Raw genomic sequence first — 25310 nt, 5'->3', positions numbered from 1 at the left:
AACTCTTTCCTCATGGCATATGTCAGGAAAAAGAAGGATCGGACTTGTTAAATTTCAATGCCCGATCCTACGTTAATAGGAGATAAGGGACCGCCAAAGGTCTCTGGCTGCGGCTTATTCCTCTTTTACCATTGTGTGACAGCTGATGTGCGGCCACCTTTAGAGGTTGTCACCTCCCTGTCCTTAGTGAATATAGAAGAAGTATCTCCTAGCCCAGGGGGAAGACCTACCCAGACTTCAGCTGCCCATAGACATAAACTTTAAAGGGAGGGGTTGTCCAGTATTAGAAAAGAACAGTCTGTTTGTTTTTCCCAGAAATTTGCCTTAGCTGCCCATAAGCTTTGTTAGTTATTACATCTAAGTACCATTTACTTTAATGTAAATAAGCTGCAATACCAGATACAGTACATGGACAAGGGTGGCGCTGTTTCCTGTGAACTGGCAAATCCTTAGGGAAGATTCATTTGAACCAGCATACCTTGAGTGAAGCTCAATGTGAATTGAAATACCCTTTAAGAAGCCTTGTGTGAACCTGGGCAAAGCTCCCTGTGAACCGGCGTAACCCGGGAGAAGCTCCCTGTGAACCGGCGTAACCCGGGAGAAGCTCCCTGTGAACCGGCGTAACACGGGAGAAGCTCCCTGTGAACCGGCGTAACCCGGGAGAATATTCCTGCCCATGACAGCACCATGAGAGACCGCCTCCATTCAGGACATGAAACCTCTGGGATGACTTAAAAGGGGCAAACCCCCATTTTCCTCCGTTTTATATTTTCTGCCCTGTGTGGAAATTGTAGGTTCCTCTGGGGAAATAGGTCCTCTGTATCTGGAAGCTAGGGTCATAGGACGCCCCCTGTGGGCATGTCTCCTTTAGGAGCCACCCCCGCTTAGACTGATGCTCGTCCCCTTTTCTGGCCCCCTGAAGTAGTAGGGACCTCCCTGGCCTAAACTACTGGACGAGAAGAGAGAAGATCTACATAAACAACATCGGCATACATGTTATTCAGGTATAATGTAGTTCTTACAGCAGTACCACATTCTGAGAGTATTCGGTTGGGTTCACACAAGCATGTTACGTCCGTAATGGACGGAACGTATTTCGGCTGCAAGTCCCGGACCGAACAAACTGCAGGGAGCCGGGCTCATAGTTATGTACGACGCTAGGAGTCCCTGCCTCGCTGCGGGACAACTGTCCCGTACTGTAATCATGTTTTCAGTACGGGACAGTTGTCCTGCAGTGAGGCAGGGACTCCTAGCATCGTACATATCTATGATGCTGCGAGCCCGGCTGCCTGAAGTGTGTTCGGTCCGGGACTTGCGGCCGAAATACGTTCCGTCCATTACGGACGTAACATGCTCGTGTGAACCCAGCCTAATCATTATATAAATACAATCTATCGTATGCGGGTGATCTCAGAGACTCGGGAGTAGTGTTAGTGGCAAGGCACTAACTGCTTTAACCAGCTTTTTTCTACTGATTTACTGAGGGGTGCCTATCACCTATTTACCGCAGGGCAATTGGTTTTGGAGCAAAAAAATGTTTTTCAAAAGAAAATGTGTATATTATGGGACCATACGGATTCATCATGGAGACCTAACACACAACCTCTGGGGTTTTGGGTATAGGAGTCATCGAGACGTTAGTTCAGACATCGAGCAGCCCCCCCCCCCCCAGAAGGTCTTATCCTCCCCATTCTATGTAGGAGGTGACAAATCACATTGATGTAGGACATAGAGTTGTGTCATCTTATGATTCACCGCTGGAGAGACATGTAACAGAGTCCACGTCCTCGCAGTCACTGGTTGACAAATTCTGAATTTGCATTTTCCATTTATTTTTCAACATCAAGTTGTGTAGATGTGAGTTTTGCACCCAAGGGATGTGTGTGCAGGTAATAAATACGTCCCCGGGGGCTCTGGGAAGCGTGTATCCCTATTAGTCATTTTGTTGAAGTTGATGCATCTGGGCACGGATAGTTGTAGAGTACTCCACATTTTACTATTAGACGATATTGGGAAATAGGACATTTTATACAAGGAAATTGGCTTTGCAATGCGTGCCTTACCTGTGTATATCTGAAAAAGACGGTTCTGGGTAAATCAAATGTCTCTGTGTAAAAGATATAATGGTGCCATTAGCAGAAACACCCCCTTGGGTGAGAGTATTCTGTGTCTCCAAAAAGGAGAATTCTTCCAACGCTAGTAAATTGGAGAACAAAGGGTTGTGCCACATGGGCTCTACGGGAGAAGGTCAGAGTATCGAGCAAGTTATTTGGCTGAAGCAAAAGTAGTTAGCGGGATTAGGGTGATGGTTGTTTAAGGAAGACCTCCAGTGGAAACACAACTTTCCATGTCTGCACCCCCCACCTTTACATTTCTTTTATATATATATATATATATATATATATATATATATATATATATACATACATACATACATACATACATACATACACACTGTACTTCCTTTTTGAACTGCTGCCTTGTCTGTGCTTTAAAAAAGCCTCCATCTTGCTTCTTAGATTTCCCCAACTTTCTCTTCCTCTCTGCTTTGCTTTGCTATCAATACCATGACTCTTCAGCACAGCATCACATGACCAGCTAAAGACCATACCACTTCTGCATGCTGGGGGACACACTGATTATCAGTCTCTCTATAGTCTCCCAAATAAACGGAGAAACCATAAGTATACAGACTGGGAGGCTGCACTATATTCTTCTACATTATATCTGTGTGACAGGAACCTGTCTAAGTACCAGTGGTAGCCGATCATAGAAGTTTATGTCCCCCCCCCCCCCCCTGTGTAATACAGGAACTGCTGAAGCCTGTGATGGGTGACACATAGATCTCCATAGACTCAAGTAGAGAAAGAAGTCACCGAACCTGATTCACACTGCTGCTAAGCAACTATCCCAGTCTGATATAAAGAGATCAATATCAGGTGAAAGACTGACACATGGAATACCATAATGGTCACGTGGGGAAGTTTAGTTTTGGCCGGAGTGTCTCTTGAGGTGTTTTCAGGTGGTAAACCATGAGATATATTTAGCATTTACAGATGAGGGTGGTTCTATCCATGTGTTAGAATATCGTAAGTGGCCCACTAGAAAGTATCAAACAAATATCAGGCATTGCTGGCCTCGCTGTGTTCTTTGCCTCCGCAGAGTGCTTTTACTTAATTTATGTCTAGAGTTTCCCCAGATAAAATGAGTTACTTTTCTCTTTTCTTAGCTTCAGTCCACAGAAACTTCATTTATCTGGGGCAACTCTAGACATAAATTAAGTAAAAGCACTCTGCAAAGGCAAAAGACAGCAGATTGAAGTTTAGATAAAAGGATTTAAGAATTTGGGCTTGACGTGTGTCCCAACAAATATGGTCCTTTAGGCAGAAGAGTCACTTTTATTAAGTTGATACATATGGGTGCGAAAGGTGGTAGGGTGCTCCACATTTTACATTTAGATGTCGTGTAGGGGTAGGAGGGCTGAATTGGCCCAATTAATCAATCCTATCTTTCTTGAATTTTTTATTTTTTTTCAATGGGACCTTAATAAAAATTTGAATCACTTTGAAGTACTATCAAAGTGCTGGTCTATACATTATTTTTATGTAACCATCTGTGACAGATCCACCTTTTCCGCAAAATGAGATGTCTGTTTTCCACCGCTTGGGGGGGTCTGATTTCTGGGACCCCCACCAATCGCAAGAATGGGGAGAACACGGTCCCATGTCTCCCCCTGCTGCATGATTGTGGCAAGGAGGAGTTCTAATGGAGCTGTAGTTATTCAAACTGCTATGGGAGTGACGGAAACAGCTGACCTCTTTTAATGGAGTTTTCCTTTTTGGACAATCCCTACTTATTTGAAGGGTTTCTTGACTATAATCTGATCACAAAGCTGTTGGGACCACCAGATCAGCTATAATCGGTGGGGAAAACTTGGCAGTAAACGTTTACCTTCCCTGCAGCGCCACCACAGGGGAAACTAAGCATTACATAGTGTCTATTTATTTCAATGGGTTGTCAGTGTAATACAGGACAGAAAAGGTCCTCCAGAGAGTGAGACGCTCTATGTAACCGCTCTTCAGTCTGGTCAAGAGATGAGGATCCTAAACAGACAACCCCCCTCTATTAACTCGGAATTCCCTAATATGGTGTATGAGAATATATATATTTTTAAACTGGACAACCCCTTTAAACTGTTTTGTCATTGTAGTCATTTTATTTTGTCTATTCTCTCTACTTTTTTTTTCTTTTGATGCATATGACCGTTAGTAGGGTAGAGAAGGCGACAAGTGGGAGGTCTGAGTCCAAGAATTAGACAGCGGAAGAGGCAGATTCCTCAACAGTAGAGAGAGACTACAAGTCAAAATGTGTTTATATTTCAGATGGGCCTCGGGAAAACTCTACAGGCGATTGCTGTGGCTTATTGCTACCGTGACGAATGGCCGCTTCTCATTGTTGTTCCCTCTTCCTTGAAGTATCCATGGATCGAAGAAATGGAAAAGTGGCTTCCGGATTTGAGACCAGAGGACATAACAATCATTGAGAACAAGACAGATGTTGGGTAACTATAGATGGTGAAACCTAAATGTCCACCCATAAGTTTTAGTTACTTTCTTTGCTTTTATCCAATGGTAAAACCATTCTGGTTTCCGATGAGGCTCTTCTCTGCCTATGTCCATTTTGACCACTTCTATGGCTATCGAGAAAGACGGCATCCAGGATTAACCATGTAGTAGTCAACTTTATTATTATAGATTTTTAACAATAGGCCCCTCAGTATCTATAGGTGTGATTTTAATCTGGAAATGGTCGTTAGCATGAAAACCTCACATTTCCTGGATACTTGATATGTAGTTCCCAAATGGCCATATGTTTTAATATTTTTATATGTAATCTATATATGAGTAATTTTGTAAATACATTACTTATCTTGTACCACAGCTCTGGGGTATGTATAATGCAAGATGTAACTCCGGATCAGTACAGGATAAGTCATGTAATGTATATACACAGTGACTCCACCAGCAGAATAGTGAGTTCAGCTCTGGAGTATAATGAAGGATATAACTCAGGATCAGTACAGGATAAGTAATGTAATGTATATACACAGTGACTCCACCAGCAGAATAGTGAGTGCAGCTCTGGAGTATAATACAGGATGTAACTCCGGATCAGTACAGGATAAGTCATGTAATGTATATACACAGTGACTCCACCAGCAGAATAGTGAGTTCAGCTCTGGAGTATAATGAAGGATATAACTCAGGATCAGTACAGGATAAGTAATGTAATGTATATACACAGTGACTCCACCAGCAGAATAGTGAGTGCAGCTCTGGAGTATAATACAGGATGTAACTCCGGATCAGTACAGGATAAGTAATGTATGTACACCGTGACTCCACCAGCAGAATAGTGAGTGCAGCTCTGGAGTATAATACAGGATGTAACTCAGGATCAGTACAGGATAAGTAATGTAATGTATGTACACAGTGACTCCACCAGCAGAATAGTGAGTGCAGCTCTGGAGTATAATACAGGATGTAACTCATGATCATTCTGGCACCTGTTAAGAAAGTGACCAGTTTGTATCAATAATAGGCAAAACATTTTTCCTATATATTATGGCGAAAATATTATCTTTGTCGGCAGCAGATCTCCCCGTGTAAACAGGGAGATGTGCTGCCAACATGATAGAAATATATGGGGTCGAACGATCGGAGTAACAAGCGTTCGTCTCTCTACATACATTTCCAGTGATCCGTGGAAAGATAGAACGTGCTCCTTCTTTCCACGGATCAGAGAATTGGGTCAGTTCTCACCCGCTAAAGTGAATGGGTCCGTGATAAATGGCGCGAGTGGCACGTCGGTCGTGTGCAACTGCCGTAAATCTGAAAAATTAAGCAGGGGTTCATTCACTGCACATGCCAAACCCACTGGGTGATTGTGATTTTGCCTCTTGAGTCCCCACAATTTCCTTCCTGTCGCCTTGATTATGTTTTTTCTTTATCCATGTTTTATGCGTGCGGCGGTCGAGTTCTGTTCCTCTATAAATAGTTCTGAATATTGTCTCAATCTCAGCCGCAGATGAAATACTCGGTAATGTAAAAGATGACAAAAGACGTTCACATATACAGCGATAAGCTCCGGCCGCTCCTCTGCCGCGGTATGCCGATTGCGTCTATACACTGTTAGATATTAAAGGTCGCCCTTTTTCTACACACAATACAAGCTGTGGGTGTTTTCAGAGATGGAAAACTATCAATTCACTAATAACTGCACAAAGGCACGTCATATAGGTGGCCACTGTGTGAGCTGAGGAAATAGTCGTGTTGCCTGTGCACATTCTCCTAAACATCACCAATAAATGATAATTCCTTAAAAATGGGGAAGAGCGGTAATCTGTGCCGCTTTTATAGAAAATTTGGCCCTGGGCAGGAAGCGAAGTAGGACCCCCTCCTGCAAGTTATTTATATACACTTTTATCATTTGAGTCCATATAATACTGCCATATAGCAGTCAAATAATATACAGTATCCAAATCATACTCCATGAAAAAAAAAAATCATAGAATTTTGCAAAATAACGGCTAAAAAATTCTGGGTGGTTTTAGTTTGCTCTTGGGGTTCTAAATCTTGGGAGACCCCCTATTAATTGAGGGCCCTCTGCAATTGCCCAGTTTGCCAACTACAAAAACACTGTGATTGTAATACCAGACACGGCCTGTGAACAAGGGTGGCACTGTTTGTGAGGAAAACCAAAGGTGTCTTTTTTTTTTTTTTTAAACCCATCGACGGCCAGGCCTATATTGGCCTTCAGGACCAAGCATTCTTTTTTTTTTTTTGATCGGCGCATTCCTAAAGCCATAACTTTTTAATTTTTACATCGACATAGCTGTATGAGGACTTGTTTATTGCAAGATGAATTGTAGCTTTTTTTTAATGTCACCGTTTATTAACTTGTATTTTGGGAATGTAAAAGAGACAGCAAATTACACAATAGTTTTTTGCGTTTTCTTTTTTATACTTTTTTATATAAACACTTTTTTCTTTTTCTTTTTTTTAAATAAACATTAAAATAAAAAATAAACATTGTTTGACTTTATTTAATCTTTTGATCGCTTCTATAATTCTTTGGTATCACAAAGTATTATTGCCTGTCAGTGTAAAACTGACAGCCTATTCGGCCGTGCCTCTGGCATGGCTTAATAGTCATACAGCCATGACAGTCTTGGGGGTCTTTGTTAGGCCCCCATCTGCTATACCAACCCATCAGCAACCTGCTTTCAAGGTTCACGGATGGGTGACGGGTGACGCCTCCTCCCTCTGTCAAAGCACTTAAATGCCGCAGTCGCTATTGACTGCGTCATTTAAGCCTGGATAGGGGTTATCGCCAATCCTGACCGTTGCAGTGGGAGCCCGGGTGTCGGTCACAGCCGGGCTCCCTCAGCGATCGTGCGAGCGCCGCTCCTGTGCCCACGTAAACAGTAGGATGTACATGCTCTTCAGATGACATACATGCACGTGATTTTGTGTTACGGGGATAATCTCATATAACCCCTTTCGGCTGGTTTCACACATGGCTTGTGATGCTCTTTTCCGTCGCTTTTTTTCTTTTAGCTACAACGCGCGGCCGGTGTAAGAGTTTATAGTGACATAAAAAATAGCCTTTTGGCTTGTTGAGGTTTATTAGCTTTTTTGGTGTTAGTGGCGTTTTTATTTTAGCACAGGATACTCTATGTAATGGCGTTTTCCTCCAATTGAAAGTACTGCAAAGGACATCATCCAACGTAGAGCCGTCCCTGCAGAACGCAGTGAATAAATTCTGCCCTGATGGTTCCTTTAAGTAAGGCCCTATTCACACAACAGGGATTCCCAGCCATGTGATGGCCGTTTTTTGAACGTCCGTTACACAGCCGCAGTAGGAACAATAGACCCCAAATGGGGCTATTCACACGGCTGATTTTTTTTACCCTATTTCCGGCCATTCTCCCGGCCGCACTGCTCCCATAGTAGTCTATGGGGCCGTGTAAAACACGGCTGTCACTCGGATGTGATCTGAGTGACGGCCGTGCTTTCTTCCACTCATTCGCTCTCTTCTCCTCACAGTGCGAAGTGCATGTGAGGAGGAGGAGGGTATTTTTTTGCTTCCTGTAGGAGTGGAATCCCCAATCCCCGGCCACAGCATTGCCGAAGCTGTGGCCGGGGATTTCGCTCCAGAAGTCCCTAACTTCACTGTCCATATATGGACAGTCACGTAAGGGACTTCTCCTGGCGCGCTTCCCTACTCCTAAAGCGGAATCCCCGGCGCTGTGGCTGGTGTTTCCTCTCCAGGAGAAGTACCTGACTTCACTGTCTATATATGGACGTTGAAGTCAGACGTCTCCTGGAACGGTCCCCTACAGTGGCGCTATCTACAGAAAGGTAGGGTGGTGCCATCTATGGGGAGGGTGTGCTATGTAAAAGGGGGCTGTGTGGCACTACCTACAGGGGGGCTGTGTGGCATTACCTACAGGAGGGCTGTGTGGCACTACCTACAGGAGGGCTGTGTGGCACTACCTACAGGGGGGCTGGGTGGCACTACCTACAGGGGGGCTGTGTGGCACTACCTACAGGGGGGCTGTGTGGCATTACCTACAGGGGGACTGTGTAGCATTACCTACAGGGGGGCTGTGTGGCACTACCTACAGGGGGGCTGTGTGGCACTACCTACAGGGGGGCTGTGTGGCATTACCTACAGGGGGACTGTGTAGCATTACCTACAGGGGGACTGTGTAGCATTACCTACAGGGGGACTGTGTAGCATTACCTTCAGGTGGGCTCTGTGGCACTACCTACAGGGGGGCTGTGGCAGTATCTACAGAGGGCAGCGTGTGGCAAAAAATGTACAAATGAAATTCATCCATTTTTAAAATGGACAGGGAAAAAAACTGATGCAAAACGGATCAAAATCGTTCAAAAACGGAAACACGGCCCAGAATGGATGCAAAATGTCAGTTTTTATCCTCCAACACTCGGACCCTGCCGTGTGAATAGAGCCTAAATAAAACGTATTTCTTGTATAAGGTAAATTTCTTCAGCTTTCTAATATACTTAGTTTTAATTTCTCGCTATTTTAAAGATGTCTGTCTGCTCACAGCGGCGGCTTGGTTACAATGTTTAGGCCATCTTTTTTGAGCTGACTACAATATAAATCTTACTCCCATCCTGCACTTTAGGCTAATAGCTTTTAAAGGGTTATTCCCATCTCATAAAGTCATGGCATATCGCTAGGAATTGTGGGCATACACCCCGTGGCACCCGCCAACCCAAATGTCGGACCTCCACCCTTCAGAAAGTCATTTTATACCTATCTATATATCCATCACTTTCGGTGATGGGAAAAAACCCTTTATTAATTATAGTCAGCTTTTTTATGGTCATCAGTTTCTGGGAAAGCTGGATCTCAGCCGGTCACCAGTGCACTATGGGTCCCAGCATTTCTGGAGTCCAGAATGGCAAATTAACTCAAGGATTTCATTTTCTTCAATTTCTTGTTTTTTTCCTGTATTGGAAATAAAGCTGGCATAATTCAAGTTTCCTTACAGCAAGCAGAGATCTTGAAAACTGTGTGTAATTGATGCTCCTATCTGAGCATCTATTGTGCTTGCTGAGCCTCCTTTTGCCAAAGTCGTCCCAATTCCAGTGGTTCCCAATGCTGCTGAAAATAAATTCCCATCTGTCCACAGGCGGATGTCAAATTGTAAAGTGACGGTTTTGGGGTACGGCCTGTTAACCGCCAACGCCAATATGCTGACCGATGCCCTATATAAACAGCACTTCAGAGTGGTTCTAGTGGACGAGTCTCACTACATGAAATCAAGAAACGCGTCTCGGAGCAAACTTCTGCTGCCAATTGTTCAGAAAGCGTCAAGAGCTCTTCTTCTCACCGGGACGCCGGCTCTTGGAAGACCCGAGGAGGTAATTGAATTTGCAGCAGAATGTTCTAATTTTTTTCCCCTCTATCTTCTCCACTCTCTTACAGGGCCGCATAGGATTATCTGTTACCGAACAGCAAAAAAAAAATAAAAAAATACAACCAAAAATGTCAGTTTCTTGCAAATGAATTCTATTTTCAGCGGTTGTTTCCCCTCTGCTTTCCAGCTTTATATGCAGATCGATAGTCTGTTCCCCAGATTGTTTGGAACGTGGACGGAATATGCCAAGAAATACTGTAACGCACATGTCAGGTAATCGCCAACATACGTTATTATTGAGGTTAGAATGGGGGAAGGGGGGGCTATTTTTGTAAATAACACGCCCTGTTCGCACTGTTTTTTTACGCTGATTTTGATGCGAAAACCGCTTCCGAATCCGTAACACAAAACGGCCGAAATCGCCCACCATTGATTTCAATGGGAAGGAGAGGCGTTTTTTTCCCAAGCAGCTTTTAGTCGCTCACAGGAAAAATAAGCGGTTCCACCTCTGACCTTTTATTGAAATTAATGGGAGGCAGAAAAAACCGGCGGCACTCGTGTTCAAAAGTTTTTCGCTGCGTTTGTTGCCTGCAGTCCTTGCATTAGCTTCAATGGCCGTGGGCAAAAAACGCAGCGACAACCGCTGCAAAAAAGCGCTGGCAGGTCTAAATCTCGCTCAAAATTCCTGAAGGACTTTTGAGGCAGATTTTTTTCTGCCTGCAAAAATCTTTGTGTGAACAGGGCCTAAGTGTTCCTAATTCAGTTGTTACTTAACTATATGTTCGTTCTGAAGTTGCGTGACAACCTATATGGCCACCAATACAAGGGGTGTCCGCTTTACAGACTCCTGAATGGCACATATACATATCTGTACAGTGATATATCATCTGCTTCCATATTACTTCTTGGCTAGGCAGTTTCATCATTTGAGTCTGGAAAGGAGACGACCCCTCTAACGGCCGCCATATTGTTTTTAACCCATCTTTCCCAGAAGCATATAACTAGAAAATGATGATGATAAAGCAGAGGATCTATCACTATATAACCAGGCTAGGTTTCCATTCTGAGCTCTATGGATGATGAGTGACGACCCCTGTAGTGAGAGCAGCAGTGACCACCATATTAGAGGTCAGCGACCACCCTAGACTGCGGTATGGCAAACCTCCCTAGTAATTCCTCGCCTGTTCACATATCCTCTGTGGGAAATCCGATCAGAGCCCTGTGGTTGTGTCTCAGGTTTTCCAGACTTTTTAAAGGTAAATCTGCCCAGTTATGAAGTGACACTTACCCTACTCTCATATCTCTGAATTAGGACTGTAGGAACGCTGAGTAATTTGCCCTGGTGGCTGTATTAGGAGTCACTCAGCTTTCCCACAAAGAGAGATATATATATATAACTAGGAACTTCTCAACTTATGGTCCTCTTACATGGCCCGATGTGGGCCGTGTAAACGAGTGCCGATCAACGAGACAGCTCATTGATCGGCGATCGTTTGCTCCTTTCACAAGGAGCTAGTATGAGGACGAGCAGTCGTTACTCCGATCGCTCGTCCCCATAAATTTCTATCATGTCGGCAGCGCGTCTCCCTGTGTACACACGGAGGTGTGCTGCCGATAACGATTATATTTTAGGCTTTCAAAACGATACAATCAGCCCATGAATGAGCGTTTGCTCGTTCATCAGCTGACCGTTGCCCTATTTACACAGCGCAATTATAGTGGACGAGCGTTCACCTGATAATTGGCCGGTGTAGAAAGGGCCCTTAAAAAACGATGACCACTTAAAGAGAACCTGCTCTCCTCTCCTGACATGTCTGTTTTAGTAAATACTTACATTCCCCATAAAATTACAATTCTGTAGTATCTTTTCCAAGAACTCTACATTATATTATTCCTCTATCATTCCTCCTGGGCGTTACCATTGCTCTTGTCAAAAAATTTGGATTCCGTCAGTGCTGACCGTGTCAAATTGTGCAAAGACACCACTGATTGACCGTTGGAATGTTAACGCCCAATTGTCAATTTATTTATGCATTTTCAGGAGGAGTAAAAGAGGCAAGTCAGAAAACAACATAGAAGTATAAAAAAAGTTGCTCTGGAATTATTTTAGGGGCATTTTCTTTCAGGGAAAACTGCTCTTTAAAGGGATTAATTGATGTCCATATGTCCTATTAGGACATCACAGAGAGGTCCCTTCACTATGGACCCCTCTATGAGCCAGAATGAAGAGCCGTACTAAATGTGCGGCTCCTATTCTAGCGAACTAGAGCAATCCCTCGATCAAAAGGACGACCCTTTATCTGAATGGCTGCCATGTACATCTGCTGCGGGAGAAATGCCTGGCTGGCTGCAGCTTCCCCGGCAAAATCGGCGGTGGGGCTCTGCGATCAGCTGGTCGCCCCAGGGCCCGCATTCTGAAAGGGGTCGTCTCTGATAAAACAGCCACTTTAAGTACGCACCTCAGTTATCATAAGTTCTGCGTAATGTCCCAAAGTATCTTTTTTACAACTCAGTGAAAAGTTTCTATAGTCAAAAGTTTCCACAGTAAATTTCGGCTCATATTTTCTTCGTCTACCTCCATTGTAAGAGTTCCCCTTATGTAAAACAATGTAAAACACTGCCCGAGGACATAGCTCTGCACGTCCTATTAATGTATGTAACTGGGGCTCCGCATTAAATAGGAGTTAATGCCTTGCGTGGAGTATTCAAGACATCGGCTCTTACCAACTTAGCTAAAAGATGCTATAAAAATGTAATTGAATTCCACCGGCTGATACTGGTCTGTTGCGAGCTCTGCTGCATGAGATCAAAGCGGCCTCTGGGAACTTAATCTTATGTTCAACAACAAAGATATGGCTGGAGTTTATGCAATGTATTATAATAACAGGTGCCCCAGCTCTCCGAGATCATTAATGCCGCCAAGCCCTTCCATGTCAATGAGAGCCGCTATCAATTGCAGAGTGTTTAACATGCGTTTTTGAGCGAGACGCTGTATTCAAGTGTTTTCACATTTTTCCCCAAGGTACTTCGGCAATAGGACTCAGTGGGATTACAGAGGATCCTCCAATTTAGATGACTTACACCAGCGATTAAGCAGCATCATGATCAGACGGTTAAAGAACGAGGTTTTAACTCAGCTCCCGCCCAAAATCAGACAGCGCATCCCCTTCGATCTGCCGAAAGACGTGGCTAAGGTGGGGTGCCCCCCTTTATGTTCTCTGATATCATTATAAGAGGTCAAATAATACACACAAATTAATGAATAGCTACATGTAAAAGAGAAACTCAAGTCGCTATTAATATGAACCTGAATGGAGGAGAAGGCAGTCATTGCAAAATATTTAGATAAAAATTAGGTTTTGTTTTTTTCTTGAATGTCCCTCCCATCATTTCTGAGGATGGAGCACAGATTCCATGTTCTCTTTACCCTGAGAGGAGCTTTCTTCTATGTTCATTGGCGCCCCCTGCTGAGTAATGTATGTTGTATGAGCTGCCAAGAGGAGAGATGAAAGGAAGAGACAGCTGTTAAAATTCTGACTCACACAAAAGTGCACTCCTCTATTTAAGCCCAACAGCTTGACAAAAAAACATTTACACCAGCAATAACTACTTTATTACTGCCCCTATGTACAAGAATATAACTACTATAATACTGCACCTATATACAAGAATATAACTACTATAATACTGCACCTATATACAACAATATAACTACTATAATACAGGCCCCTATATACAAGAATATAACTACTATAATACTGCCTCCTATGTACAAGAATATAACTACTATAATACTGCCCCTATATACAAGACTATAATTACTATAATACTGCCCCCTATATACAAGAATATAACTACTATAATACTGCCCCTATATACAAGAATATAACTACTATAATACTGCCCCTATATACAAGAATATAACTACTATAATACTGCCCCCTATATACAAGAATATAACTACTATAATACTGCCCTTATATACAAGAATATAACTACTATAATACTGCCCTCTATATATACAAGAATATAACTACTATAATACTGCCCCCTATATACAAGAATATAACTACTATAATACTGCCCCCTATATACAAGAATATAACTACTATAATACTGCCCCCTATATACAAGAATATAACTACTATAATACTGCCCCCTATGTACAAGAATATAACTACTATAATACTGCCCCTATATACAAGAATATAACTACTATAATACTGCCCCCTATATAGAAGAATATAACTACTATAATACTGCCCCTATGTACAAGAATATAACTACTATAATACTGGCCCCTATATACAAGAATATAATTACTATAATACTGCCCCCTATATACAAGAATATAACTACTATAATACTGCCCCTATATACAAGAATATAACTACTATAATACTGCCCCCTATATACAAGAATATAACTACTATAATACTGCCCCCTATATACAAGAATATAACTACTATAATACTGCCCCCTATATACAAGAATATAACTACTATAATACTGCCCCCTATATACAAGAATATAACTACTATAATACTGCCCCCTATGTACAAGAATATAACTACTATAATACTGCCCCTATATACAAGAATATAACTACTATAATACTGCCCCCTATATACAAGAATATAACTACTATAATACTGCCCCTATGTACAAGAATAGAACTACTATAATACTGCCCCCTATATACAAGAATGTAACTACTATAATACTGCCCCCTATAAACAAGAATATAATTGCTATAATACTGCCCCTATATACAAGAATATAGCTACTATAATACTGCCCCCTATATACAAGAATATAACTACTATAATACTGCCCCTATATACAGGAATATAACTACTATAATACTGCCCCCTATGTACAAGAATATGACTACTATAATACTGCTCCTATATATAAGACTATAACTACTATAATACTGCCCCTATATACAAGAATATAACTACTATAATACTGCCCCTATATACAGGAATATAACTACTATAATACTGCCCCCTATGTACAAGAATATAACTACTATAATACTGCTCCTATATACAAGACTATAACTACTATAATACTGCCCCCTATATACAAGAATATAACTACTATAATACTGCCCCCTATATACAAGAATATAACTACTATAATACTGCTCCTATATACAAGAATATAACTACTATAATACTGACCCTATATACAAGAATATAACTACTATAATACTGCCCCTATATACAAGAATATAACTACTATAATACTGCTCCTATGTACAAGAATATAACTACTATAATACTGCCCCTATATACAAGAATATAACTACTATAATACTGCCCCTATATACAAGAATATAACTACTATAATACTGCCCCTATGTACAAGAATATAACTACTATAATACTGCCCCCTATATACAAGAATATAACTACTATAATACTGCCCTCTATATACAAGAATATAACTACTATAATACTGCTCCCTATATACAAGAATATAACTACTATAATACTGCTCCTATATAGAAGAATATAACTACTATAATACTGCCCCTATGTACAAGAATATAACTACTATAATACTGCTCCTATGTACAAGAGTAGAACTGCTAGAATAATTCTTCCTTTGAACACATGTATATGCAAGTTTTTCTGCAGTTCCTCAAAACCAGATGGGAGGACTAGAAATCGTGGGGGTAGATATTGTTTTATTCACTCCCTGTCACTCATGCTATTAATGATCACTACAGTCCGCTTCTGCTCTACTTGAAAAGGCTGATAACAGGGAATGTTAGTTATAATTGCACTGCACTGAAGATACTCATTAGACAATGATTAGGTTTACTGTCCCTTTAATATTGTGTGTGAACACAAGATTACACCGGTGCTGTAAGGTCTGTATATATGGATGGGGAGGTGTGTGACTACGGCTTCCCCTGGTAAATAAGTAGTGGAGTGTTTGTGCATTTAGAGGGATTTATTGTTTCTTCTGTGCAGGAATGTCTGGCTGTGCGTGTATCTGCTGCATCAATACTGGATTATGTGTCTGACTATGTGGCTGATCAATTCTAGACAACGCGCCTGACCGTGCATGAGGCTGGTGCATCATTACCCGAGGATGTGCAGCAGGAAGATAAAGCACAACATTTGCCCCATACAGGCAACCCTGGGCAATTACGTTAAATTTTGTGGGTTTTTTCATATTAATGTCCTTGATCGTTCTTATAGGTCTATTAAAGTCCACATCATCATCACTCATTATCACCATCATCACATAGAAATCTTCCAATGAATAGAGGGATTAGTGTGCAGATATGATGTGGCACAACAAATTCCAGTACTTATGTAAGTTGCTTCTTTGGCTTCGTTCACATCTGCGTCAGGACTCCATTCGTGGGTCCATTGATTTCAATGGTGACGGATCCGGTGCCAATGGTTTCCTTTTGTCACCATTGTGTAAGGGTTCCGTTGTTTTGACGGAATCAATACTGTAGTCGACTGCGCTATTCATTCCGTGAAAATGACGTAACCCTTAAACAACGGTGACAAACGGAAATCATTTGCACCAGATCCGTCACCATGGAAATCAATGGTGATGCAAATGGAAACCTATGGTTTGTTTTAGTTTGGATTCCGTTCATGGGTTCCCCTGATGGAAAGGTCCAACAGAACCCATGAACAGAGTCCCCACGCAGGTGTGAAAGAAGCCTTATACAAACAAATTTAGGTATTCGAGGATTATATCCTACATGGCTGTTCTCATGAGATGCTGTTTTCATGCACTAGGGAATTCTAAGGTAATAGAGCGGGGAAGGGTCATATGTTCAGGATCCTTATCTCTTGGCCAGAGTGGAGAGCGGATTCAAAGAGTGTCTCTCGCTCTGGAGGTCCTGTCCTGTATCACACAGACTACATATAGAGTGAACACTGTGTAATACTTCATTTTTCCTGTGGTAGCGCTGTAGGGAAAGTAATCACTTACTGCCAGGTTTCTCCACAGATTACAGCTGATCACGGGGGGGTCCCACCTGGAGGGCTCTTTATAATCGGCTTATTGTCAAGGGATCTTTTTAATAAATAGGGATTGTCCAAATCGGAGAACCTTTTTAAGAAGGTGGCACAGTGAACAGGAAATTAGAGTCGGAATCAGTATTGGTGTCCGCATTAACTCTTCATCCGCAGAATGCTGTATATAGGTGGCAAAGGACACCTGTGTTCTTGATGCTTAAAGGGCTCTTACAACAAATTTGATAATATCGAAACTTCTGTCCCTTACTGCCCAGATGTCTATTTTCTGAATGATATACTTTAGGCTATAGTAGTATATTAGACAATTGTTATTTAAGAGGTTTCCTGGTATTATAATGATGGCCTATACTTAGGGGAAGCTTGACTGATCAATAGAATGATGGGGCAGTGCCACTGCCGCTTAGCCACTTCAGTATTAAGTATGGCCACGCTGGTATTGACAATGCTCTGCTGTATCTGCAGTGATGGTGCCGCTGCCCCCGAGTTCTGCCTCCCAGACCTTCACCAGTTATACAATGATGGTCCACTCTAAGTATAGGCCATCAATGTAAAATCATGGAAAACCCCTTTAAGGCAATTCTCTAATATACAAGTTAAGGTTCAGTAATGGTAAGGGTCAACAGATTTAAAGGGGACATCTGCTCTTATTTTCATTGCAAAATATAAAGTTTGGTGATTTTCACACTGTCAAATAATGTAGAGAGAAAAAAATGAATTATTACAGAAGTGATAAAACAGCTGTCAGGATGATACATGGGTGTAGTCGTACCAGCTCTTTACCCCTTGGATACTGAGCAAGTTAAATAGAGAATCACAGCTTGTATCCTTATTCAGATTGAATTAAAATTCCCAGAAAACCCTGTGATGACGTTTAAAAATGAGTCTGTTTTGAATGTAGTCTATGCCGTATAATCCCTTTAAGTAATAAGATTTGCACTGAGACTCATTTTCTCCCTCTTGATTTATTAGGTTGGTAGATAAGCGTCCTATGTTTTTTCTCTGTTGCCTTTTGTCAGATGTCTATGTCTGATTCGGTGACAACATCCACTTTAGTTTTTTCCCTTTTCTTAGTTTCCTCTCCTTTAAGGGGGTTATCCACTTGATACAATCCTTTTTTTTGTTATGAGGGACCCCCGACAATAAGCTGAATAGAGGTTGTCCCCCAACAATTACTGTAAAAGGATTAATTTCTCTGCTGCACCAACACAGGAAAAATTAAAGGTGTTTTCCCACAAAAGACATTTATCACCTAGCCACAGGGTAGGTTATAAATGTATGATCGCTGAAAGCCCCCACTGGGACTCTCACCGATCTCAAGACTGGGAGGTCCCGACCCCCGTTACTCCTCACTGATTGATCGCAGTGAAAAGGATTTTGAATAAAGCGTCGTTCCCGAATCTGCACTGCGGCTCCATTCAATGTCTATGGGGCCGACAGAAACTGCTGATCGCTACACTCTGCCGTCTCCTTCTGCCCCATGGATATTAAATAGAGCAGCAGCGCACATGCGGGAACGGGGCTTTATTCAGAATCCTGCTCCCCTTTTTTTGAGATTGATTGGGGTACCAGTTGAGTAGTCCTCTGTGTCCTGTAAAAAATGGAGTAGACCAGAATAAAGAAAAATAAATAAATTCACCTCTTAGAATGAAGCATTCCAAAAAAAGTTACATTTTACACTGTGCATCAAGGCCCTTAACACCCACGGTCAATTAAACAGTTAAATCATTATTCCCTAATAAGGTATTTATAATTTATTTTTTTTTGTAAACTAGACCATGCCTTTTAAGGGTAACTAAACTTTCAGAAGTTTTGATTTACGGAGGACCCAGCTCTGAGACCCCCACCGATCGCTAAAGCGAAGCTGTAGAAGCACTCGGGTGAGCGCTGAGCCGCTTGGTTTCTGATTGGCTAGAGGATAGCTGAGCAGAAACTATGCAGCTCAGCGCTGACCTGAGCGCTTCTGCCGCTTCTTTTTAGCGGGTCGGTGGGGGTGTAAGTGCTCGGTCCCACACCGATCAAAACTTCTGACATGTCACTATGACATCGCAGAAGTTTTTTGAAAGTTTAGATTGCTTTTAAGAACATGCAAAAATGATGCGTTAGTAATGTGACAGTCTCATGTGCGGTTTTTCTTTATCTTACCCTCATTTCCTTTTCCTTTATTTTTTGTACAGGACACAGTAAGTATTTCATATATATAGTTATTTAATTTATCACCATCCACCATTTTTCTTTCTTACCTTGCAGGAAATGAATTCAGGTATTGAAGAGTGGGAAAGACTGATGAGATGTCCAGAATCGGATTCCGGGAACCCCTTCATTCAGGTCATGGGCCAGATCACCCGCATGTATAAGCAGACTGCACTGGCTAAGGTATAGTTAATACATGCAACAACACATCTTGGATACAGATTTATTTTTTCAGTAAAATTATTAACTTAATATTTATGGTCAGACTGGCCCCTCAAAGGATCCTCTAGTAGGCCCAGGAACAGACATTATAATGGGTTCAACCACAAAGGCCTATGGGGTGCAGCATCTAAAGCGGACTAGTAAAGCCGATCACCTGCTGCTGGGTTTGATCAATTTTTTTCACAAAAATCCTATTAGTCATTATTGATAATACGTCTTTTGTCTCCAATAACGACTCCAGAATTTACAACCAGATTAAAAGGGGGCTTACTCTGTGTTATTGGAGGCGTCTTCCTCTGGGGAACTCCAGCTACCTCAATCTGTATATTGATATGAAGTGTCAGGATATTATTAGAAAATTAGCATTTTCTTTCCCCAAGTTGACACACTTTATGTAAATGAAAAGTTTGTCATATACATTTTAATTATATTTTAAGTTTTGCTTTACTCGTGGTAGACACGGCAGGAAAAAATGAAATAAAAAAGAAAATCAAGTAGTTGCTGGTTCTGCAGTCAGGTATTATTTATTTATGGGGCGGTCCAGACTACGTAGTCAGACTGCTAAGCACAAACCAACTGAGTTTTTTTATTTTTTATTTCCGCTTCTCTGGTAAAACGAAGCTAAAACTTACCTGCATACCCAACAGCCAGCCACCAATTACTGGTTAGAGGGGCAGGAGAGGCGGTAGGAACACTCCCCGCATGAATAGACTGTCCAGAATGTGATAGTGATCGCTTGTAGACGGCAGAATCAGGTATTTTGTGCGATGTAGCTGGGGTCATATACGGTGATTTTTGGAATTTTGATACAGTACGATCTATTAGAAATTTCTTTTTTCGGCTCCTGCATTTAGGTCAGTTAGCTCAAATTAAACGTGTGGGGTATGTCATGGGAGACAGAAAAATATATTATTTGTAGTTTCATTTATTTTTATTCTGTTGTAATTACTTTGCCCATTAAACAACTTTCATATGTACCGACCCAACAAATTCACTTGACTCTTTCGGTGACACTAAAAAAAAGAAAAACAATTTGATCAACTTTTCTACACATTTGAAAACTTTTTGGAATTATTTTTTTTTTTTGCTTATCAAGACAAAATACATAGTGTAAGGCATATATTCTACACTTGCTTGTTTTTTTGATGTTTTTTTTTCTCCCTCAAAACAACAGCTTTTTGCCAAGCCAGATGCTATTTCTTGAGGCAAAAAGACCCAAACACCCACCAAAGGTTTATGACTCAGTGTTGCCATGGAAACTGTGCTCCTTCTAATAACAGGGAGTTTTAGATTAGCAGACAACAATGTATCTCTATGAGAAGATGTCACAGCGCGGGCACCGCAGGGAGTTACCTCTCCGCATTACCTGCAGACAAATCATTCTTAACGATCACATTTACTATTAATACACTTAGCACCGGAGAACATAAGTGTAAATTGATTATATCAGTATCTGAAGCCGGCTATTATTGGCAGCCTACTTTAATGTGACTTCACACACACTGTGTATTAAAATTCTGCAATTTAGGTGATCTACAGCCGACGCGCTTCCGTTGTTTCTCGGCTCCTGCGTTGTTGCTGTAGCAGTTTTTGCCATAAATAGAAAAATGAACAGCAGAGGAATTTTACTTTTTCGTTTTTTTTTTCCACTTTTCTTTTTATGACTTAAAGTGGGACCATCACTTAAACACATGAGTGTCGCTCATTTTTAGTGCTGACCCAAAGTACAGTTGAGTAGGAAATTTTGGTTTACGGCATATGCTGCAAAGAGGTCACCAAGGGCTCGTGAAAATGAGAATATTATGTCTACGTACAAGCTCGTAGTACAGCAGCCATGCAACGCTGTACGACCCGACTGTACCTCCATATTTAACCGGTTCAGGACCGGGCTATTTTGAGCCTTCGGGACCAGACACCGTTTAGCCATTTTTAGCACGCGTTAGTTAAATGGCTATAACTTTTTTGTTTGTTGGGCTAGCGATGTGATGTTTTTTCTGTAGACCATGCAGGTTTCTTTTTATTATATAGTTTTTATACACATCCTTTTTGCTATTTTAGAATTTTTAGGCTTAAAGTTTGAAAATAAGAGTGAAAAAATAAGCTATTTTAATTTTTAGCTTTTTTTTTTCCTGGTAATAACATAGTTTTACCCTAAAATAGACCTTTTATTTGTGATCGTCCTTGTCTACCATAAATTTTGATTTATTACATGTCTATTTTAGGGTAATTGGGTCAGGGTTAGCGTTACGACAATGATTGGCGGGGGGAAAGTTTTTTTAGGGTGGGTATTTTATGTGTATTTATTATTAGTTCATTTTTCACTTTATTTTACTTTTATTTATTTATTAATATGGTCTGTCCCTCAAAGGTCAGAAAAGACCTTTGGGAGACAATTTTTTTTTTTGTACTTTTTTCTTTTACACCATGTTTTTCCACTGTAACTGGGGCTGCACATCAGCCTCAGCCCTCTTATAGTGACGATTGTCACTAATAGGGCTGTGCTGGGTCTAGTAAGACCCAGCAGCAGTCTGCCACTAACAGAATCCCGGCGATCATGTGACCAGTCACATGATCACCGTGACCAATAGAAGCGCCTTTATTCATATACACAGCGCTCATTGATCGCTGTGTAGAAGACATCAGAGAAGATCGAAGCAGCGAAAGCTGCTTCTGTCTTCTCCTCAGGGTCCCCGGCAGTCACTGACTACCGGAGACCCAGCATTCAGCTGCCCGATCACTCGGGCAGCAAGCTAAAACCCGCGCCATAAATAGTCTATGCGCGGGTTTTAAGGACCCCGACCGCCGGCCGTAAATACACAGCCAGCAGTCGGGAATTGGTTAAAGGGACACTCCAGCCAAAACTAAACTTTCCCATGTGACCGTTATGTTATTCCATGTGTCCGTCTTTCACCTGTTATTTATCTCTATATATCAGACTGGGATTGTTGCTTAGCAGTAGTGTGAATCAGGCTCGGTGACTACTGTCTCTGCTTGTGTCTATAGAGATCTTTGTGTCACCCATCACAGGCTTCAGCAGTTCCTGTATTACACTAGTTTTGCACAGGGGGGGACAGAAACTTCTATCATCAGCTACCACTGATACTTAGACAGGTTCCTGTTACACAGGTGTAGAAGGATATAGTGCAGCTTCCCTGTTTTTATACTTATGGTCTCTAGTTTAGGAGAATATAGAGGGAAGTATAATCACAGTGTCCCCCAGCATGCAGAAATGGTATGGTCTTTAGCTGGTCATGTGATGCTTCGCTGAATCCGCATCATGGGCTTGATAGCAAAGCAGAGACGAAGAGAAAGCTGGGGAAATCCAAAAATCAAGATGTGGGATTTTTTAAAGCACAGACAAGGCAGCAGTTCAAAAAGTAAGTGCAGTATATATAAAAGAAGTGTAGAGAGGGTGGTATACAGTCAGGTGGGGGGTGCAGACACGGGAAGTTGTGTTTCTACTGGAGGTCTTCTTTAATACGGAGGCATACGGAGGTTTTTATGGAAACTTTTTTTTTGCATTTTCCATCAGAGGCTATACTACAGAATCAGCATTGCTTCTACAGGAGAATACCTCAATAATAATGGGCCTTACGGACGTAGCACACGGAGTGCCTATGGCACCATAGTATGGAACTGCTGTACAGCCTCTGTACCCACAGCTCTGTCATGTACATGATGCCTATGTGTATAGATGATGCAGCTGACATAACTATATAGCAATAGTGGTTACCCCAAGAAAGGCTGTGTCTATTTTGTATTTTAACATTTCAACTTTCTAATATTTGACCAACGTTTATCAATGTCTTTGTGCCAGTTTCTGGTGTAATCTGTGCCAAAAATGGTTGCAAATCATTGTATGCATCAAAACTGCTTTAACAAATTCACTTTTTACGCCTCACTTACCAAATATAAAAAATGCAAGCAAAGTCACAATTCGAGACGGCGGGGTCTGTATACCGTTATGAATGAGAAAACCAGAAAATTATAGGGCTAATTCACACAAACCTTGAATACGTCCGTGTGATGGCCGTCAAAACAACAGCCGTCACACGAACGCATGTATTTCAATGGGGCCGTTGTTTCAAAGGACCGTCTGAAGTGTCTGTTAAAAAATAGAAAATGTCCTATTTTCTTCCGTTTTCACAGATCCCTCCATAGACTCAAGTCTATGGGGATCCGTGAAAACGGGTCCCGCAAGGGTGAAACTCGGACGGGAAAAACGGCCGTTTTTCACATCCGAGTTTCCCCATGTTCGTCTGAATACGATTTTGAAAGTTGGGTATGAAGTGATGCAGCAATTTTTTACCTTATTCTCCGCCCACTTATATATGACACGCCTCAACCTACAGCTTTTCAATCACAAATAGTGCATATGACCCCCTCTTCATAACACCCCACATTAACACAGACCCCCAGACCAGACACCCTGAATAAATACAGACCCCAGACCAGACACCCTGAATAAGTACAGACCCCAGACCACACACCCTGAATAAGTACAGACCCCAGACCAGACACCCTGAATAAGTACAGACACCAGACCAGACACCCTGAATAAGTACAGACCCCAGACCAGACACCCTATATAAGTACAGACCCCAGACCAGACACCCTGAATAAGTACAGACCCCAGACCAGACACCCTGAATAAGTACAGACCCCAGACCAGACACCCTGAATAAGTACAGACCCCAGACCAGACACCCTGAATAAGTACAGACCCCAGACCAGACACCCTGAATAAGTACAGACCCCAGACCAGACACCCTGAATAAGTACAGACCCCAGACCAGACACCCTGAATAAGTACAGACCCCAGACCAGACACCCTGAATAAGTACAGACACCAGACCAGACACCCTGAATAAGTACAGACCCCAGACCAGACACCCTGAATAAGTACAGACCCCAGACCAGACACCCTGAATAAGTACAGACCCCAGACCAGACACCCTGAATAAGTACAGACCCCAGACCAGACACCCTGAATAAGTACAGACCCCAGACCAGACACCCTGCATAAGTACAGACCCCAGACCAGACACCCTGAATAAATACAGACCCCAGACCAGACACCCTGAATAAGTACAGACCCCAGACCAGACACCCTGAATAAGTACAGACCCCAGACCAGACACCCTGAATAAGTACAGACCCCAGACCAGACACCCGGATTAAGTACAGACCCCAGACCAGACACCCTGAATAAGTACAGACCCCAGACCAGACACCCGGATTAAGTACAGACCCCAGACCAGACACCCTGAATAAATACAGACCCCAAACCAGACACTGAATAAATACAGGCCCTCTAAACAAATACAAATCCAGACCCCCTATACAAATCAGGATCCCCAGACCAGACATCCTGAATAAATTCAGACCCCCTAAGTAAATAAAGACTAGATCCCCTCAATTATTACAGACCCCAGTCCAGATTCCCCCTTAATCACACCCCAATGTCCTGACGCCTGATGGAACTCCTAAAGCTATTTAGATATATTAGGATTTCTGTATTTTTCTCTTTTTTTTGTTCAGTAGCCTGCCGGATATTTATTTGCTAATCGCTACAGAACGGGATCGGCAGCTTCCTCGCTGAGCGTCACGTGCCGCAGAAGATCAGATGAAAGTAGCGCGCCCATAAATTGGAACACAATACTACCACCATCCGTGACCAGAAGAAAAGTTTCTTTCCTTCATTGTTTTTTTTTTTTTTTTTAAATTGTGTTTGAAAAAATGCAGCGATTCTACAAAGCGCCACATCCCATAAATAGCGCGGAGCAGTCCCCCGTGTCCTGCTGTGACAGCGATGTAACAACACTATTAAAGAGAGAGATAATCGTGACAAATAATTTCCTCCACGCACACCAAAAATGAAATGAAAATCATACAATACCGGATCATCGGGAATCGAACAGATA

The 25310-nt window shown here is 41.9% G+C and overlaps 1 protein-coding gene across 4 annotated transcripts in view; it reads left to right on the top strand.

Annotated features, from left to right (window-relative positions):
• ZRANB3 (zinc finger RANBP2-type containing 3) overlaps positions 1-25310 on the top strand; it is a 179056-nt gene that overhangs the window by 80247 nt on the left and 73499 nt on the right. For all 4 annotated transcript variants that reach the window (XM_075829205.1, XM_075829207.1, XM_075829204.1 and 1 more), the window contains 5 exons: positions 4383-4561; positions 9728-9959; positions 10143-10228; positions 12978-13149; positions 19222-19347. In XM_075829205.1, the coding sequence (XP_075685320.1) occupies positions 4383-4561; positions 9728-9959; positions 10143-10228; positions 12978-13149; positions 19222-19347 (795 nt within the window). The remainder of the gene's footprint in view (positions 1-4382; positions 4562-9727; positions 9960-10142; positions 10229-12977; positions 13150-19221; positions 19348-25310) is intronic.

The sequence above is a fragment of the Rhinoderma darwinii genome, chromosome 6 (assembly GCF_050947455.1).
Source record: "Rhinoderma darwinii isolate aRhiDar2 chromosome 6, aRhiDar2.hap1, whole genome shotgun sequence".
In the NCBI taxonomy this organism is placed as follows: domain Eukaryota; kingdom Metazoa; phylum Chordata; class Amphibia; order Anura; family Rhinodermatidae; genus Rhinoderma; species Rhinoderma darwinii.
The sequence above is the reverse complement of the archived record's forward strand: the minus strand, read 5'-3'. Positions and strand labels throughout refer to the sequence as shown.